At 43.1% G+C, this 18,635-nt stretch overlaps 2 protein-coding genes across 4 annotated transcripts in view; one reads left to right on the forward strand and one right to left on the reverse strand.

The window, feature by feature from the left end:
* Positions 1-10,723, reverse strand: part of Bfar (bifunctional apoptosis regulator) — a 36,757-nt gene extending 26,034 nt beyond the window's left edge. For all 3 annotated transcript variants that reach the window (XR_006150453.1, XM_042698392.1, XM_042698391.1), the window contains exon 1: positions 10,510-10,723. The gene's annotated coding sequence lies outside the window, so the exon portion shown is untranslated. The remainder of the gene's footprint in view (positions 1-10,509) is intronic.
* A 1,748-nt stretch (positions 10,724-12,471) lies between these two features.
* Parn (poly(A)-specific ribonuclease) overlaps positions 12,472-18,635 on the forward strand; it is a 92,975-nt gene continuing 86,811 nt past the window's right edge. Inside the window, exons 1-6 of the mRNA XM_042698406.1 lie at positions 12,472-12,619; positions 13,070-13,147; positions 15,954-16,033; positions 16,643-16,710; positions 16,799-16,880; positions 17,852-17,912. Of these exons, the coding sequence (XP_042554340.1) occupies positions 12,601-12,619; positions 13,070-13,147; positions 15,954-16,033; positions 16,643-16,710; positions 16,799-16,880; positions 17,852-17,912 (388 nt within the window). The 5' untranslated portion in view covers positions 12,472-12,600. The remainder of the gene's footprint in view (positions 12,620-13,069; positions 13,148-15,953; positions 16,034-16,642; positions 16,711-16,798; positions 16,881-17,851; positions 17,913-18,635) is intronic.

Raw genomic sequence — 18,635 nt, forward strand, 5'->3', positions numbered from 1 at the left:
CTAGTTGAGCTCTGAGGATAGCAGTTCAAAGCCAGCCTGGACAGAAAAGTCTGGGAGATTATCTTCAATTAACTATCTTCAATTCCAGAAGTAGAGCTGTGGCTTAAAAAAACAAAAAACAAAAACAAAACAGTTAAGGGGCTGGCTTTGTTTTTGTTGTTTTTTGTTTTGGTTGGTCGTGGGGTCTGAACTCTGGGTCTGGGCACTATCCCTCAGCTCTTCAGCTCAAGGCTAGCACTCTACCACTTGAGCCATAGCGCCACTTCTGGCCTTTTCTGCTTATGTGGTACTGAGGAATCGAACCCAGGGCCTTATGCATGCAAGGCAAGCACTCTACCACTGAGCCACCTTCTCAGCCCAAGGGGCTGGCTTTGAACTGATTTTTTTTTTTTTTTTTTGTCAGTCGTGACACTTGAACTTTGGGCTTGGGCGCTGTCCTTGTGCCCTTTAGCTCAAGGTGAGCATTCTACCATTTGAGCCACAGCGCCACTTCCGGTTTTCCAGTGGTTTATTGGAGATACGAGTCTCATGGACTTTCCTTTCTGGGCTGGCTTTGAATCGTGATCCTCAGATCTCAGCCTCCTGAGTAGCTAGGATTACAGGCGAGAGCCACTGGCACCTGGCTTTGAACTGATTTTGAACTGATATAATTGTAAACGATCTTTACAGCTCAAACTTTCTGAAGAAAGAAATCAAAGAGGACACCAGGAAATGTAAAGACTTTCCATGTTCATTCTACCTATTCTACCGGATACATAAAATCAATATTGTGAAAATGACCATATTGCCAAAAATGATATACAAATTTAATGCAATCACCATCAAAATCCCAATAACATTCTTTACTGAGACAGAGAAAACCACCCAAAAATTCAACAACAACAACAACAAAAAAAGGCATAGAATAGCCAAAGCAATTCTAGGCAAAAAAAAAAAACAAAACAATGCAGGTGGTATCACAATACCAGATATTAAACTCTACTACAGAGCCATAATAACAGAAACAGCTTGGTACTGGCACAAAAATAGACCCAAAGATCAAGGGAACAGATTAAAGGACTCAGAAATAAAACCACACACTTATAGTCATCTGATAATTGTCCAAGGAGCCAAAGACATACAGTAGAAAAAACATAGCATCTTCAACAACTGGTGTTGTGAAACCGGGTAGCCATATGCAGAAAACTGAAAGTGGATCCCTGCTTGTCACCATGCACCAATATCAATTCAAAGTGGTTCAAAGGTCTTAACATCAGACCCAAAATTGAAAGTACTGTGTGACAGAGTAGGAGAGACATGAGAACTTATAGGTAGGTACAAGTAGGAACTTCCTGAACAGAGTGCCGGGAATACAGCAGATAGGAGAGAGACTCGACAAATGGGACTACATTAAAACAAAAAGTTTCTGCACAGCTAAGGACATAGTTACTAAACTAGAAAGACAGCCAACCAATTGGGAAAAGATCTTTACCAGCAATATATCAGACATAGGTCTAATATCCAATATATACAAAGTGCTCAAGAAACTAACCCTTTCCAAACTTAATACACCAATCATTAAACAGGTAAGGGAGCTAAGGAGAGACTTCTCAGAAGAAGAGGTTAAGAATGATAAAGAAACACATGAGGAAATGCTCATCATCTCTGGCCATAAAGGAAATGCAAATCAAAACAACCCTGAAATTCCATCTCACCCCAGTTACATTGGTCAACATTTTGAATTTGAACAACAAATGCTGGTGAGGATGTGGGGGAAAGGAATCCTACTGCACTGTTGGTGAGAATGTGAACTAGTACAACCACTCTGGAAAGCAGTCTGGAGATTTCTCAAAAAATTAAACATAGACCTTCCCTATGACCCAGCCGTACCAGTAGGCATCTACTCTGAGCATCGTGACCCAGGATATGATAAGGACACCTGCACATCCATGTTCATTGCTGCACTATTCACAATAGCCAAGACATGGAAACAACCCAGATGCCCCACCATAGATGAGTGGATCCAAAAAATGTAGTACCTATATACAATGGAATTTCACACAGGTATTAGAAAGAATAAAATGTCATTTGCAGGGAAATGGATGGAACTAGAACAAATCATGGTAAGCCAAGGTTAGAGAAACAAATGGCACATGTTCTCCCAGATATGTGGAAGCTAGATCTAAGACACAATGAGATATAATGACTTACACAGGATTTTAGGTACTCACATACAGTGAGACCAAAAGAGGGTGGTCATAGGAGAAAATCACAAAGGTGCAATACCCAAGCGCTTCTTCATGTGTAAACAAAATAACACACATTCTGAAATGAACTCCAGAGCTATGGAAACAAAGGACATTTTTCTTGTTTTTTCTTTTTCTGATGATTCTGTATTCTTTACTTTATATATGATGTATTCACATGCCTATCTGTGGGAAGGGGGGGAGGGCACAGAATCAGAAGAAAAAGGATGAAAAAGTGCAGCAGTAGAGTGCACTAGATGTTGATGAAAGTGAACTATGCAACTCATGGATGGAGATGGAGGGAGGGAAAGGGAGAGAATGAGGGACCATCTGACACTGTACAAAAGGAAATGTACGTATTACTTGACACATGTAAATGTAACCCAGCTGTCTATTACCTCTATAATAACAATCCAGTAAATAAAAGATACATGAGGATTTAATCTTACTGTATGCATTCATGAAAGGAAATGGTTTTCTTTGGATTATTTTTTTTTTAAGACATATCTGCCAAGGTTCAATACTTGAAAAATCTCTGAAAGAGAAAGGCTGGCACTGGCACATTTCCCAATACACTATGTAACTGAAGAAGAGGATGAGAGGGTCTCCCTGGGAAGTGAGGTTGTCTAGACATGGAGCTGGTCTATGGACTTACCTGGAAGGCTGCTTTGTGGGAAGCCATGGTACTGCGCTTACCTTACCTGTCTATTGCTTTTTTTTTTTTCTCTCCTGTGTGTGGTGTTGAGGTTAGAATCTGGGGCTATATGTATGTTAGGCAAGCATTGTACCACTGTGCTTCATCTTCAACTTTTTTTTTTTTTGTCCTCTTGGTGGTGATATTGGGGTTTAAATTCAAAACCCTCTGCTTCTTATAAAAGCATGCCCCTAGCCTGTTTGTTTTTTTAGTTACCCATTAGGAAAGTCACACCATTTAGGATGTTTTTTTGTTAAGCTTATCAAATAATGCACCAATTCCGAGCTAAAGTTAAGACCTTTTATACCTTAGCCTATAAAGATCTCATTCTGTGATGCTGGTTAATGCTTTAGAAATTGTAAGCTTCAAACTGTATCAGCAGTATATGATTATGGCTCTCCCCTTCATTCAACATACAGTTGGGTGTGAGTGCATACCTTCAATCTTAGCACCTGGGAAGCTGAGGCATGAGGATTTCATACTTGAGGGCAGGCCAGGCTACAAAGATCCTGTCTCAAAGAACAAACACACCTCTGCTGCTGCCAGCATTCCCTATTCCCCCTGCCCCATTCACCATGCAGCCTACTTTGGCAAAATGGTTCGATCCAACGTACTACGTCCTCATGGCAGTATATGTTGAAGGCAGTAGAGATGATAATACAAATGTCAAAAAATCCAGACATACTTTTTTGACTGTCCTCGAAGAAGGGACAATTTTAAACATTTAAACGAAATCGATCTTTTCTACCATATCGACCCAAAATGACGCCAAGCATCAAAGAAAGGACAGGTCAATTTTATGTTGTTTACGAAAAGGAGAATCTGGCCAATCATGGCGTAGCTTAACACAAGAAAGGGCAAAGTTTAATTGGCTCGGTGTGGATTTCAATCACTAATGAGGCAGAGAAGATGACTCAGATGAAGATAGTCTACTTTTGATGGTTTCTCTGAGATGATGAACCACATATGGGTGGGTGGTGATGAAGATGTGGATTTACCATATATATTTTGTTTTTTAAGGCTTCACTAAGAGTTTGTCAATGAACTATTTGTAAGAGAAACTTTTAAGTCGGCCATGGTAATATTTCTTTGTGGATAAGCATTTTCCAGATTTCACAAAGCTGTCAAAGATCCCAGGCAAGTAACATAGCAGTTATGATAAATAAAAACCTTTCGCCTCAGTCTTCTTTACTCACAGTTTAGCTACTGACATGACAGGCAGTTCCCAATTTATGGAAAGATGACTAAACTTTAAATTTGGATTCAAAAGTGACTGAGACAAATGGGCTGACCTTAAACTGAAAACCTGGAATTCCTCTGGGGTAGCCTTCAGGACTGTTCCACTTAAGTTTATTTTTAAAAAATTACATCATAGCATTATACTTAAGTGATTCACTTGTCAGTTTTCCAGACATGTCTTAGCTAAAGCGCATGAATGCCCTGACTTAGATGATGTTTGAAGTATACACATTTGGGATTATTTGGCCCAAGAGCTTTTACATTTCTTAGCATGGAGAACAAAGAAAGTTGGGCATTGTTTGAGAGTCTGTACATTTTAGACAAGATTTGTACTTGCACTGTCAGTATGGCAAGCAAGTAAGAAAATGTTAATTAACACTAGTGGATTCCTTCCTTCCTTCCTTCCTTTTCTTCTTTCCCTACTTCCTTCCTCTGTCTGTCTTTCCTTATAACTGACTTCAGCTTGTGTTCATGACAGTGGGGATTAAAAAAAAAATGTTGCCAGGCTGGGAAGGTGGCTCAGTGGTAGAGTGCTTGCCTTGCATGCATGAGGCTCTGGGTTTGCTTCCTCAGCACCACATAAGCAGAAATAGCTGGAAGTGGCGCTGTGGCTCAAGTGGTAGAGCGCTAGCCTTGAGCTGAAGAGCTGAGGGACAGCGCCCAGGCCCAGAGTTCAGGCCCCATGACCAACCCCCCCACCCCAAAAAAAAAAATGTTGCCATTCCTTCTAGTAAACTGTTGGACGATTTCTTGGCTGTCCTAAAAAAAAAAAGAAAAGAAAAGAAAAGAAAAAAACCCCCACACATTTCTTGTGACCATTATATATACCTGGTATTCCAAGAATAATAATCTGTTTAAGGGCTAATTTAATAGAGGTCTAGCCTGAAAAAAATATGGTCTCCAGTCATTTCTTTGCTAGGACATTCAATACAAGACTTAAGACATTTTGGTTTGTGTGGCTTTCTGGTTAGTCTCCTTCTGTTACATATTTCCCGGAAATACAGAACAATGACAAGTACTAACATTTACTAAGCCCACATAATTTGAAAGGCGCAGCAGTCCCAGGGGAAAGTATTACTGTCATTTCCTTTAACAGGTGAGGAAACACAGGCCTAATTAGTAAAGGGCAAAGACAGGTCTTAAATGACAATCTGACTTTAAAAGTCTGTCCTCATAAAGACATTGTTCCAATGAAGCAAATAGGAAGTTATTAGTTCAAAGGACTGATGACATCCTATTACTATGCAGGCCACATTCCAGGGATGCTACTGCACAGCTGAGCAAAACAAACCACGTGCGACAGGAGTCTGGAAGGTGAACTCCAGCTGCTGTAGCTAGGGGAGCACACTGTCCTGTAGAGGAACCTGTACAATAGAACTGGGACTTCTATTTCTGGTACACTAAATCCTGGCACTGCCACAAAACTCTGGCAGAACACACCAGACATTAAATGTCCAAAGAGTGCTCCCCCCCTCAATAGCAGTGATTATGAAATAAAAATAAATGTGCCAAAATGAAGTAAGACAAGGAGAAGAAATAGCAGTAAATATACAACACTACGAGTATGTAATGCAGGCAGCAAAATGGACTCTTCTTTTGTTACAGAAAAGCAATTCTAGTCTGACTGTATGGAATCTTTTTTCCCCCTTCTAATTACAAAAGATGTTCTTTCTGGAAGGGTTGGAAATTACTAGGGTAAAGGTAGTTGCTTCGGATGTTGACTTGTTGCCTGAACTTTGAAGTGCAATGATTGATGCCTTGAGTGGTATTGGGCAAGAAGAGGACACACCGAAGAGGAAGCTGTCCTCTTGTACTCACCGTGTGGCAGATATTCAAGGACCTACCCTGTACTGCACACTGTACCTGTCCAGTAACTCAGAGAGTGACACAGATACAGAGATACTCATACATAGAAACTGCTGTAATTACCAAGTAATCCATACCTTAGCTACCAGTTTTTTTTTAATTTTTTAAATTTTTTTTTGTTTGGCTATCAGTTTTAACATGTCCAATTAAAACTCTCGACTGAATCCCCAGTGCACATACACATGCACATAAATGCACACACACACTTCACTTTTGACTCATATATTAGAAATGAATGTATCTTTTGCAGACTCAGCTCATTCCAACACTTAAAATTTTTTTCTCTAACTGGGAGAGCAAGGGAAAGGGTTACATTGTCCAAAAAGAAATGTGCTCTTTATTTGACTTATGTAGCTATAACTCCTCTGTACATCACCTTTATGTTAACAATAACATTTTTCTTTAAGCTACCAAGCCCTATTAATAAACTATATGTTAACATTGTATTTTTAATAATATACTATACTTTATCAATATTAATATTAATGTATAATACACTTTGCCATTTATATTATATTTTATATGGCTTATTAATATATACTATACTTTTAATATATTAATATACTATTACTAATATACTATATTTATATTATACTTTAACATATTAAGAATCACAAAGTCTTAAGAAAGCAAGAAGTCAATAAAATCACAACTCAAAATCCTGCAATTTTCACTATGACATATAAAAAGGCTTCTGATGTTTAAGTGATCTGTAACTATAAATTACACTCATATAATCAGACATATGACCACAGGCTATGGAAGACCATGGATTAAAACTCCTCTCCAGAACTGCCTTTGTACAACTTAAAAAAAAAATTAAGTGACAATCTTGATTTCTTTGTTTGTTTTGTTTGATTTCTTTGTGCTGTTCCTGGGTCTTGAACTCAGGGCTTAGGCACTGTCCCTGAGCTTTTTTGCTTAAGGCTAATGCTCTACCACTTGAGCCACAGTTCTACTTCCAATGTTTTGGTAGTTAAATGGAAATATTAGTCTCACAGATTTTTCTGCCCAAGCTGACTTCAAACCACAATCCTCAGATCTCAGCCTCCAAAGTACTTAAAATTATAGGCATCCAGCTCCAAAAAAAAAAAAAAAAAAAAAAAAAAAGACCATCATCCCCAAGTGGACTGAGACAGCCTCTAGAAGAGGCTTGTTTTAAACTTTTTTTTTAAATCTCCCAAAGTAGTGCCTAACATACTAAGAGATACTACTGGATCCCTAAGCTGATAAAGAAGAGCAAGCCATGTCAAGACTTTCACCAGTGCCAGTGGCTTACACCTGTAATCCTAGCTACTCAGGAGGCTGAGATCTGAGGATCCAGTTTAAAGCCAGTCTGAACAGACAAATCCAGGAGACTCATCTCTAATCCACTCAGTGTCTCGATCCTCAACCACAAACTGTGAACTACTGCAGAGCTCAACTTTTTTGGGTGGTACTGGCTTTGCCACTGGAGCCATGGACCCAGCCCTTTGTTATACAATTTAAACCCAGCAGGAAATTCTAGGTTCTACCTAGAAACCAGTCACTCACTAGGGCTATCCTCCTCTTGGAAAAGTAACAGGTGTTTACCAACCTCATTCCTATGTGTGTATACATACACACACCACTGCTTCAGCCACATCCAATTTCTAAGATCCTTGAGGTCAGGAACCAAGTCATAGAAGTCTATCATACCTGACAGTGTCTAATACTGGGGTCCAGATATATGTGGATGAAAACCAAATCAACAAATACCTGACTCCGTATCAGTGCTCTTAACATCTCCATGACAATCACCTGGGATGTTGGGGACACCTAGACAGGATGTCTGGGATCAAGGTAGAGGAATACATTGTTGTCCCTTGGCACAGGTCAAGAGACCTGGAGGGTACTGATTTGAAGGTATCTGGAGCAGAAAAGTTTGCTAGATTCCATTTCCAAAATAACCAGTAAAGACAGACTCAAGTTATGGTGTACCAGCCTAACAGAGGACCCTGAGCTGGGTGCTTGTCATTCTAGCTACTCAGGAAGCTGAGATCTGAGGATCACAGTTCGAAGCCAGCCCAGGCAGGAAACTTCTTGAGACTCTTTGTCTCCAATTAACCACCAGAAAACCAGAAGCAGAGCTGTGGCTCAAAGTGGTAGAGCACTAGCATTGAGCAGAAAAGCTCAGGGACAGCATCCAGGCCCTGAGTTCAAATTCCAGTCCTGCCAAAAAAAAAAAAAAAATCCCCAAAGACAATTATTAGTCACATGACTTCAGGAAATTCACTTAACCTTTGTCTACCTCAGCAGCCATCTGTAAAATGAATATATATGATATATATGAATATATATGATATAGATCATATATATATAGTCCATCATGGGTCTTGAACTCAGGGCCTGGTATGTGTCCTTGAGCCTTTTTGCCCAAGGCTAGTGCTCTACCTCTTTGAGCCATAGTACCACTTCTGGTTTTCTGAGGGTTAATTGGAGAGAAGAGTCTCATAGACTTTCCTGCCCGAGCTGGTTTTGAACTGCCATCCTCAGATCTCAGCCTCCTGAGCAGCTATGGTTAAAGGCATAAGCCACCAGCACCAGGCAAAATGGACATATTAACAGCACTTAAAAGGTTGCTGAGGGCTGGGAAGGTGGCTCAGTGGTAGAGCACTTGCCTTGCATGCCTAAGGCCCTGGGTTTGATTCCTCAGCACCACATAAGCAAAAAGAAAAAAGCTGGAAGTGGTGCTGTGGCTCAAGTGGTAGAGCGCTAGCCTTGAGCTGAAGAGCTGAGGGACAGCGCCCAGGCCCAGAGCTCAGGCCCCATGACTGGACCCAAAAAAAAAATAAATAAATAAAATTAAAAAAAAAAAAAAGGTTGCTGAAAGGATTGAAATGATTATCATGTGAATAACATATGGCAAGTAGTGAGTGCCATGAAAATCCCAGCCGTTTCTATTACTATGATTATTATGATTATTCTCTACTCCTTTCCTGGTCACACACTACACCTTGGCATTTTACCATAGGCTCATGCTGTTCCACCTGCAACACAACCCTAAACCCGAAAGTACTCACTTGTAAGACCCAAATCAAGTCACTAGGTCCTTTCATACCCGTTAATCAATCTGTCCTGCCTCTGTGTATTAGTGTAAGGCTTATTTTTTCCCCCAATGCCTAGACTGTAATTTCCCTGGAGAGTCTGATAGAGTGGAAACAACATAATCCCCGGAGTGAGACTTGCTAGTTTACCATTTACTCTCCCTGAGCTTCGGATTTTCCTACGGAGTAGTCCAGAAATGAGAAGGCTTTAGCTATTCAAACTACATCCACTGATGCTCAGAAAAGAAGCAGGCTGTATGGCTGACTGGAATGATCATTCCTAATTATTAATAGTGCCATTTTACTGAGTTCCCCCCACCATATAGTTTGTTGGTGTCAGTGTCAACACTCCAGGAAAAAGTGCCCAGAAAAGGGTGAAGGGGTGGGTTGATTTTCCATCAGGTCTGTGAAAATACCCAGACAACTGGGGGTCAGCAGCTTACAACCTGACTGGCTGTTTACCAAACAGCTGGGACAAGAGCGAACCTGATCTCATTGGCGCGCGCGCGGGCCGCCCTGGCTGGCTCTGGGGTGTGGCTCAGGATAAGCAGCGCTCCTTCCCATTGGCTTCTCCCGGCGTGACGTCAGGGCCACGCCAAAGCGTCGACCAATGGGCTTCGGCGGGGAGGGCCCAGCGGCGACAGTTGAGGGCATGGTCCTCAAGGGTTCTGGCTTTTTCTTTTCTACCAAAGTTAGGGGCCCACCCTTTCGGCCCCGACCAAAGATCCTCAGTGAGATGCAACCGGGCTCATTCGCTTCCCCCTCCTTCCCCGCCCCTTTCTTCCTATAAAGCAAACGCACTTTGGCCGCGAGTTCACATTCCCGAGTCGAGGGAACGGGGATCCGTAGGGCAGGGGGTTCAAGCCCAGCCCCACGGTGACTTTGGAGTTTCTTGTTCCCCCTTTTCTGAGCTTCCGTGACCTTAACAGCGCAAGTGTATGTATGTGTAGATGGGAAGGATCTCTGCTCCTCGGGGCAGGAACGGGTTGAACCCAACAGACTGTAAGCTGGGCCAGATCCTCACCCAGGGTCCGATTAGTTCTAACCGGTGGGTCACCGGCCCGTCCCCGTCCCGGAGGAAGGGCGGGCGCCAGATCGCCCCCCTTCCAGGTGTGTGGAGGCGACGCCCCTCCTCCCGATCTTGGGGTGGGGGGCCCCCAGAGTGGAGTGGCTCTGACCCTGACGCCCAGGGGCGCAGTGCCGACGTTGGGGATCTCGGGAAGGGATGGGAGAAGCGGGCCAAACGAAGGCCGGCGGCCAGGACACGGGCTAGGGCCCCCAAAGACCCAGGCCTGGGTGAAGAAAGGCCCGCGGGCCTCCTCGGACCCCGCGGGGCGACTCAGGAGAACGGCTTCCTCGCCACACCCACAATAAAGCCCACGGATCGTCCCTAGGCATCCCCCGCCGTGCCTCAGCTTACCCTTTCTCTGGTCCCGGGGCCAGCCCGGCCATCGCGCCCGGGCCCCCGAACCCCGCGGAAGCCGAGGCGCAGGTGAATCCTTCACTTCCGGAAGTAACCTGAGACCCTCAGGAGAAGATGGGGAGGCGGAGGAGAATGCCCCAGGCCGGTGACCATAGAGAGGCCGCACTCAGTGCTCAGCCACCTCAACCCCGCGACCTCCCGGGCGCCTAGAGCGGCCACGCCCAGACGGAGGCCGAGAGCGCAGGCGCACTAGCAGGTCCCGCCCCTTCCTCTGCAACCACAGACTAATAGCCCGAGCTGGGGAATTGCACCTCCAGGGGCAGGCGGGTGCTTTCCTGTAACTGCTCCTCCGGGCTGGTGGTTTCTGTATTCAGAGGAAATAGCCTAGTTCAGTAGTGCCCAAAAGTTAAAATAATATCACGAAACTGCCCTGTACTCTCCACAATTTTGTCTTCACATTTTGTGCAGGAAAAAAAAATCACAGCTATGGCTAAAGTTCCAACTGTATTGTTAATCAAAGACCAGGAATTAAAATGACCTTACACGTTTACCCTTAAGGCGTCTGTCCCTGTTGAGCTCTCATCCCTGTTTTTAAATCGCCCAGAGAATGTTTTTAAATCTCCCAGAGATCGTTAAGTTGCTAAGTTGAAATGAATTTTTTTTTTTCCTACATAGAAAAATTGGGAGGTTCTTTGCTAGTCAGAGAATGTGTGCATTCATTTTCTGGCAATAAACATTTTTTTTTTCTTTATTCTAGAAGGTTCATAGCAAAATTTACAAGCTGGGAGCCAGTGGTTCACGCCTGTAATCCTAACTTACTCAGGAGGCTGAGATCTGAGGATGGATGTTCAAAACCAGCCCAGGTAGAAAAGTCTATGAGAAGCTTATGTACAATTAACCAGCAAAAAGCTGAACTAGAAATGTGGTTCAACCGGTAGAGGCTAGCCTTGAGCAGGAAAAATAAGTGAGCGCATGAGGCCCTGAATTTAAACCCTAGTATTTGCACGCGTGTACACACACACACACACACACACACACACACACACATCACCACCACCAAAGTGAGAGAGAGAGAGACAGAGAGAGAAGCATGCCTTCTAGCCAGCTTCATATGGAAGGCTTTTGTGAAAGACCAAGGTGAACTTATTAATTCAACCCGTGTTTATAGACTTTTCTTCTGTATGTCAGCCCCATGTTAGACTTTGCTGGTCAACCTCAAGCCAACATACATCTTTCTTAGGGACAGATGTTCTATGCGTTCCAAGTCACAAAGATAAAGGTCTCAGCCTTGGCTTTTCCAGTCATCTAAGTACCCACCCTATTATTCTCTATTGCAACAACCTCTTGCTCTCTCCCCTCCCCCCCACTGAGATTACAGACTTTCTCCTTCCAATCCCAAGGTTTTGTTTTTGTTTTTGCTTTTGGTTTTGGTCATGGGGCTTGAACTCAGGGCCTGACGCTGCTCTTGAGCTCTTTTGTTCAAGGCTAGCACACTACCACTTTGAACCACAGCTCCACCTTCGGCTTTCTGGTGGTTAATTTTAGATGAAAATCTCATAGACTTTCCTCCCTGGGGGGGCTTTGACCTGTGATCCTCAGATCTCAGCCTCCTGAGTAGCTAGGGTGACAGGCAGGAGCCACCAGAGCCCAGCCATATCCCAAGTTTTAATCTCCATTATGGGCTGGGCCATGCTTCCTCGCTGCACCGTTACCCCTATCGGAGTGACACAGATTAGGAACCCGCAAATATCTGTCAGTGGGACTAGCTGTCAGGACTCGCACTAGTGTCCTTTTCCAAATCAAACGCCGCTATACATTAGGACACACCCTGGAACTTCGATAGCGACGCCCCCCCATCGATCCCTGAACGGTGATTGGGCTGTACCATTGGCCCCGCCCCCGGCGCCAGGCGACGCGGGCGCTGACGCAGACGCAGCCGGCGCGCGCTGTTTCCGGAAGTCGGCTCCGAGGGCTGTTCTGTGGCTGCTGTCGCTGCCTGGGCTTGCTGTGGTGGACGCGGCGGAACTCTGCGAGTTGAACGGCTGAGACAGGCCGGGGGCAGGGCCCGGGTTCCCGCCACTCTGCAGCATGGAGATAATCCGAAGCAGTGCGTGCACGACCCGCGCCCCCAAGCTTCCCCCCTCACTCAGCCTGCTAGGCCCAGACCACCGGCAGCCTGTTTGGCGGGGACCGGGCTTCTCCAGCCCCGCGGGGAGTTGCCCAACTTAAGCCCGGGCACCTCTTGGGGGGTGGGGACCTTGTTCCTGTGTGAAACGTGCCCCCCCCCCCCATTCCCCCGGCCCAGCACCCTGGTGTTCCTCCGGCCCCAGGTTCCCTCAGGGGCCTGGTCTTCCGTCCAGCCACGCGTCTGGGAGTTGACCCCACGTGGTCCATGCACCTCCGGGGGCTTGACCTCCTTGCGGCCAGTGCACACCTTTGGGACCTGTCCCCCACCCGACTCCGCGGGTCTCAGGTGTCCCCCTCATCCCTTCTCCCCTCAGTTTGTAGGCAGAAAGCCAGGCCACAAGTTCTGAGCCTCTTCTCGCTTTCTCCGCAGATTTTAAGAGTAATCTTCACAAAGTGTACCAGGCCATAGAGGAGGCGGACTTCTTCGCTATCGATGGGGAGTTCTCAGGTATCCCCTTACAAGCATCGGGGCTAGCTAGCACCGTGCAGTGCAGAGCCGCCCTCTACCCCACCTCGCACCCTCCCCGATTCCCACCTCAGTCGCCTTCTTATGTAGGTTGGGGTCTTGGGCGGGCAGAATTCTCTACATTTCCTCTTAAACACTTTAAGGCATGAAAGAGATGTAGTGGTTGTTTTATTATTGGCCAGGCTGTGAGGGTTGTGGATGGAGTTTGTGCTTTTGGTGCTGCTTAAAATTTGACCCAGACGGGCTGGGATGTAGCTCAGTGGCAAAGCGCTTGCCTAGCAAGTGCAACGTCCTGGGTTCGATCCCCAGTACCAAAAAAGAAAAGACAAAAAAAAAATACAGTTAAAAAAAACCCAAACAAAAAAAAATTTGACCCAGACATGATAGAAAGCATGAGGACCAGGGTGAGATTTTTTTTTTTTTTTTTTGGTGGTAAACTGTATGTGCCATAAGTTTTCTATTTTAATCTTTTTCTTTTCATTTTTTTTTTTGGAGGGAGAGTCTGGGCTTTTTCACTCAAGGTTGGTGCTCTACCACCTTGGTTAATTGGACGTAAGAGTCTCACAGACTTTCCCACCTCGACTAGCTTTGAACTGTGATCCTTAGAGCTCATTCTACTGAGTAACTAGGATTACAGGTATGAGCTACTGCTGTCTGATTTACCTGTTTTTGTCTTTAGAGTGGTTTTGCAGTTAGGTATGTCCACTTTCCCATGCAGCTGTCACCCATCCATTTCCTCCTCCTCGACTGACACACTACATGATGAATTCTCCATTCCTCCCTTTCTCCAAATCCTTGTCAACAACTATTTATCTGTATGAATTTGGCTCTTATAGCCACATCATATAAATGGAACCCTACAATATTTGTCCTTTGTAACTAACCATGGTCAAGCTTTTGCAGTAAATAAGATATTCCTTTATGCATTAGTGGAAGCGTTTGCCTACCTGTGTGTGTGTGTGTGTGTGTGTGTGTGTGTGTGTGTAACTGTGTAATATTATGCCAACATTTGTGATGCTCTTTTATTTTTTTGAGAGGACAAATGCACAATTTTAAATTGTTAGTGACAAGATGAGCAGTTTTCTTCCTTTTGCTATAATAAATATCCAAATTTTCTCTATGACTATGTTTTAAAAACTATAATTTTTGGTGCCAGTCCTGGGGCTTGAACTCAGGACCTGGGCACTGTCCCTGAGCTTCTTTTGCTCAAGGCTAGCACTCTACCACTTGAGCCACAGAGCCACTTCTGGCTTTTTCTGTGTATGTGGTACTGAGGAATTGAACCCAGGGCTTCATGCATGCTAGGAAAGTACTGTACCACTAAGCCACATTCTTAGCCCAAGTATGCGTTTTCTAGTTGGAGTTGATTACCTAAGAAGCCAAGGGTTTTCACCAGAAAGAATTCAATTCCTCCTCTTCCCTTTCCTTCCTTGTCTGTCCCTGTCTCTGTCTCTGTCTCTGTCTCTGTCTCTGTCTGTCTCTGTCTCTGTCTCTGTCTGTCTGTCTGTCTGTCTCTCTCTCTCTCTCTCTTTCTCTCTCTCGTCAGGCTGGCATTCTGCTTGAGCCATACTCCCTATCCCTTTTTGCTTTAGGTCCTTTTTTTTTTTTTGCATAAAGTCTGGCCTTCATGTGGGCCATATTAGACTTTGGTATTCCTATTTACTATACCTGGGTGACAGGTCCATACCTGTGTGCTTAGCTTTAATTGATTGAATGAAGTCTTAGAAACTCCCTCCCCCAGTAACCTTGAAGATCAAATTTCATTCTTCCCCTTCTCTGCCTCTTGAATAGCTAGGATTATAGATGAGGACAACTTTCCCAGTCTGGAAATAACTTTTCTTCACTGTGAAAATGCCTACATGGATGCTACTCCAAACTTTGGCAAAGACTGTCAATCTAAAGATTCTTGGGTGTCTGGTTGTATATTAATACTTTAGAAAGCAGGAAAATAGGCTGGGTATAGCAGTGCTCACCTGTAATCCTAGCACTTGGAAGGATGATGCAAGAGGATGGAGAGTTCTAGGCTAGCCTTGATTACACAGAGAACCAACCAACCAACCAACCAACCAACCAAAACCCAAAAATAACAACCAAAAAAACTTATTTAAACATAAAGGTTATTGTTGTTACTGTTTTTTTTTTGTTGTTGGTTGTGGGGCTTGAACTCAGGGCCTGGTACTGTCCCTGAGCTCTTTTGCTCTCTACCATTTTGTGCCATAGCTCCACTTCTGTTTTTTTGAGTGGTTAATTGAAGATAAAGAGTCTCATGGAGACTTTGCTGCCTGGGCTGGCTTTGAACTATGCTACTCAGATTGCAGACTCTTGAGTAGCTAGGATTACTAGTATAGGCCGCCAGCACCTTGCTAGAGGTTTTTTGTTTGTTTGTTTGTTTTTTAATACTAGGTTCTGAAACCATTTTAAGCCATGGAAAGTACACATTCTTAGGTTGAAATTTTGTCTAAATTTATGTATTGTTCTAAGTTTATGTATTGGTGACCAGTCAGTTTAACACCATGTGTGTGTATGTGTGTGTGTGTGTGTGTGTGTGTGTGTGTGTGTGTGTGTGTGTGTGTAGCTATGAATTGACCCCATAGTTTTTCATAAACTAGGGAAGTTTTCTAACCTTCATAGCCATAAATTATAGCTAATTTTGAAAAAAAAAATGAGGCAGGGCATAGTTGCAGTTAGTTTTAACTCATAAGAATATGAAAATAGTCACTAAATGGTGACTGTTGACATTTTTACAGTGGCATTTATTAATAAGTCAAAACATATTTTTTAAATCTAGGTATCAGTGATGGACCCTCAGTGACCACATTAACTAATGGTTTTGACACTCCAGAAGAGAGATATCAGAAGCTTAAAAAGGCAAGTAGATGCTTCCAGAAGTCTTTTTTGTTCCTGGGGCTCCTCCTTCCATTGACTTACAGTGAAAGATCTAGAAGCTTGCACATAAGTACATAGCACTTCCTCTCAACTTCTGCCATAGCACAGTATTTTTGTGGTATCTAAAACAACAGCAAAAATAATTGTTTGCTGGAAAACATTGTGGGGGAAGGCTTATTATTTTTGATATTACTTTATTAATAGAGGATATGATATGGTTATTTTAATAATTTTGGTCATTAACTTTTTGGTGTGTGTGCCGGTTCTGAGCCTTGAACTTGGGACCTTGTACTCTCCCATAGCTTTTTTTACTCAAGGCTGGTACTCTACTACTTGAACCACAGCTCTACTTCCTATTTAATAATTTGGAAATAGGTTTAATGTCCTCTCTGGAAGGTGAATATTACTTAATTGGGAGAAATAATTAAGCAATGTATATAAGCTAATAGTGCTTCTGATCCATCATGTGTATAATCTGTTTCTATCAGAAGTACTCTGCTAAGAGATTCAGAAAGCACCTGATTGAAAATGCTGTTGCTCATGTTAAATATTCAGCACCATTGTGACAGATGTTTTATTTCCCTTTTCCAGCATTCCATGGACTTTTTGCTGTTTCAGTTTGGCCTTTGCACTTTTAAGTATGACCACACAGATTCAAAGTAGGTTGTTTGAGCAAGTGGTGGGAATTCTGTGGTGGAATCATGTCATCCCCTAAGTCTCTTAATCGTCTGATTTTTTTTTCCCCAGGTATATAACAAAGTCATTTAACTTCTACGTTTTCCCCAAGCCCTTCAGTAGATCCTCACCAGATGTCAAATTTGTCTGTCAGGTAAGCAGCACAATGGCATTATTTTTCCTCATGGAACAAATGAGGCAGTGTGCAAAAGTGAGATCAGAACTCTCTTTAAATATAGGGCAGGGGATGTAGCCCATTGAAAGAATACTTTGCTTTACATATACAAGACCCTGAGTTCTATCCTCAAACCTGCAAAAGCAAACAAACAAAAACATCACATTTCACTGGTGTTAGCCAGGCAGTATACTCCTGTAACCTCAGTACTCTGGAGAGGCTGAATCAGGGGGATCACAAGTTTGAGGCCATACTGGGCTACTTAGCAAGTTCCAGGCCAGCCTTAGCTAGGTAGTGAGACTCTTAAAATTTTTTTTTTTTAAATTTTTAGTTCTATTTACTAACTTAGGGCTTTAGGCAAAAAATTTTACCTCTTTGGCCCTCAATTTTAGTTTGTTAGTTAATCACACTATTATTTCCCCCTTTGTTTCAGAATTCATTAATAAGATGTAAAGATAGGCAGATAGAAATTAGAATGTGAAATTTATTCATTCATTTATTATTTTTATTTATTTATTTATTTATTTTTGGTCGGTCATGAGGCTTGAACTCTGGGCCTGAGCACTGTCCCTGAGCTCTTCAGCTCAAGGCAAGCACTACCACTTGAGCCTCAGTACCACTTCTTGTCTTCTGGTGGTTAATTTGGAGATAACAGTCTGATGGACTTTCCTGCCTGGGCTGGGTTTAAACTGTGATCTTCAGATCTCAGTCTCTTGAGTAGCTAGGATTACAGGTGTGAGCCAATGGCGCCTGGCTTCATTCATTTATTTTTGTGCCAGTACTGGGGGTTGAACCTAGGGCCTTCTATTCTGGCCTAGCTTGCATGCTCATGGTTAGTTCTGAACCACTTGAGCCACACCTGGCTGCTGTGGTTTTCTTGCCTGAGTTATTTCTCTGTTCTGTTAGCATCCCTTCCATTAATACCGCCCAAACCTGTGTTTTCATTTCAGAGCTCCAGCATTGACTTCCTAGCGAGCCAAGGATTTGATTTTAATAAAGTTTTTCGCAATGGTAAGACATCGTATGTATATCATATGTTGCAATTTATAAGCCTTTAAATTGTCCTTGGAAAGTACATCTGGACTTGGTGGACAATTACCATTTTGTGCCAGCTGGGTAAGAGGGAATATGCAGTCTTCAGTTTTTCATAACTCTATGAACTGTAGACACTGCTTCATGGAGGGCCGCTGTGACCTCTGTGGCTCCTGGTCTCACTACATAGTCTGTTCTACTGCAGATGGGGCTTAAGCACCACTTAGGACGATGCTTCCGTGTTTTCTTCCAGTGCAACAGCAGTAAAGTACTTTATGTTAATTTTTTGTTGGTTTATTTATTTTTTGTTATTTTTTGCTGGTCTTGGGGCTTGAACTCAGGGCCTGAACACTACCCTGAGCTTTTTTTTTTTTTTAAATGAACAGCAGTGTTGTGCTGAAGTCTACAGCGAAAGCCTAAACAGAATGAATAAATGAATTTTTTCTTTTCTTTTCTTTTTTTCCTTCTTTTTTTTTTTTTTTTGTTTGTCTCTGAGCTTTTTTGGTCAAATATCACATATACCACTTGAGCCACAGCTCCACTTCTGGGTTTTCTTTGGTGGTTAATTGGAAGTAAGAGTCTCATGGACTTTCCTGCCCAGGCTGGCTTTAAATCGATACCTTCCTATTTAGTAGCTAGAATTAGAGGCATGAGCCACAAATACCTGGCTTTGTTGATTTATTATTATTATTTTTAAAATTT

Source organism: Dipodomys spectabilis, unplaced genomic scaffold, assembly GCF_019054845.1.
Source record: "Dipodomys spectabilis isolate Male_0828 unplaced genomic scaffold, ASM1905484v1 ptg000231l, whole genome shotgun sequence".
In the NCBI taxonomy this organism is placed as follows: domain Eukaryota; kingdom Metazoa; phylum Chordata; class Mammalia; order Rodentia; family Heteromyidae; genus Dipodomys; species Dipodomys spectabilis.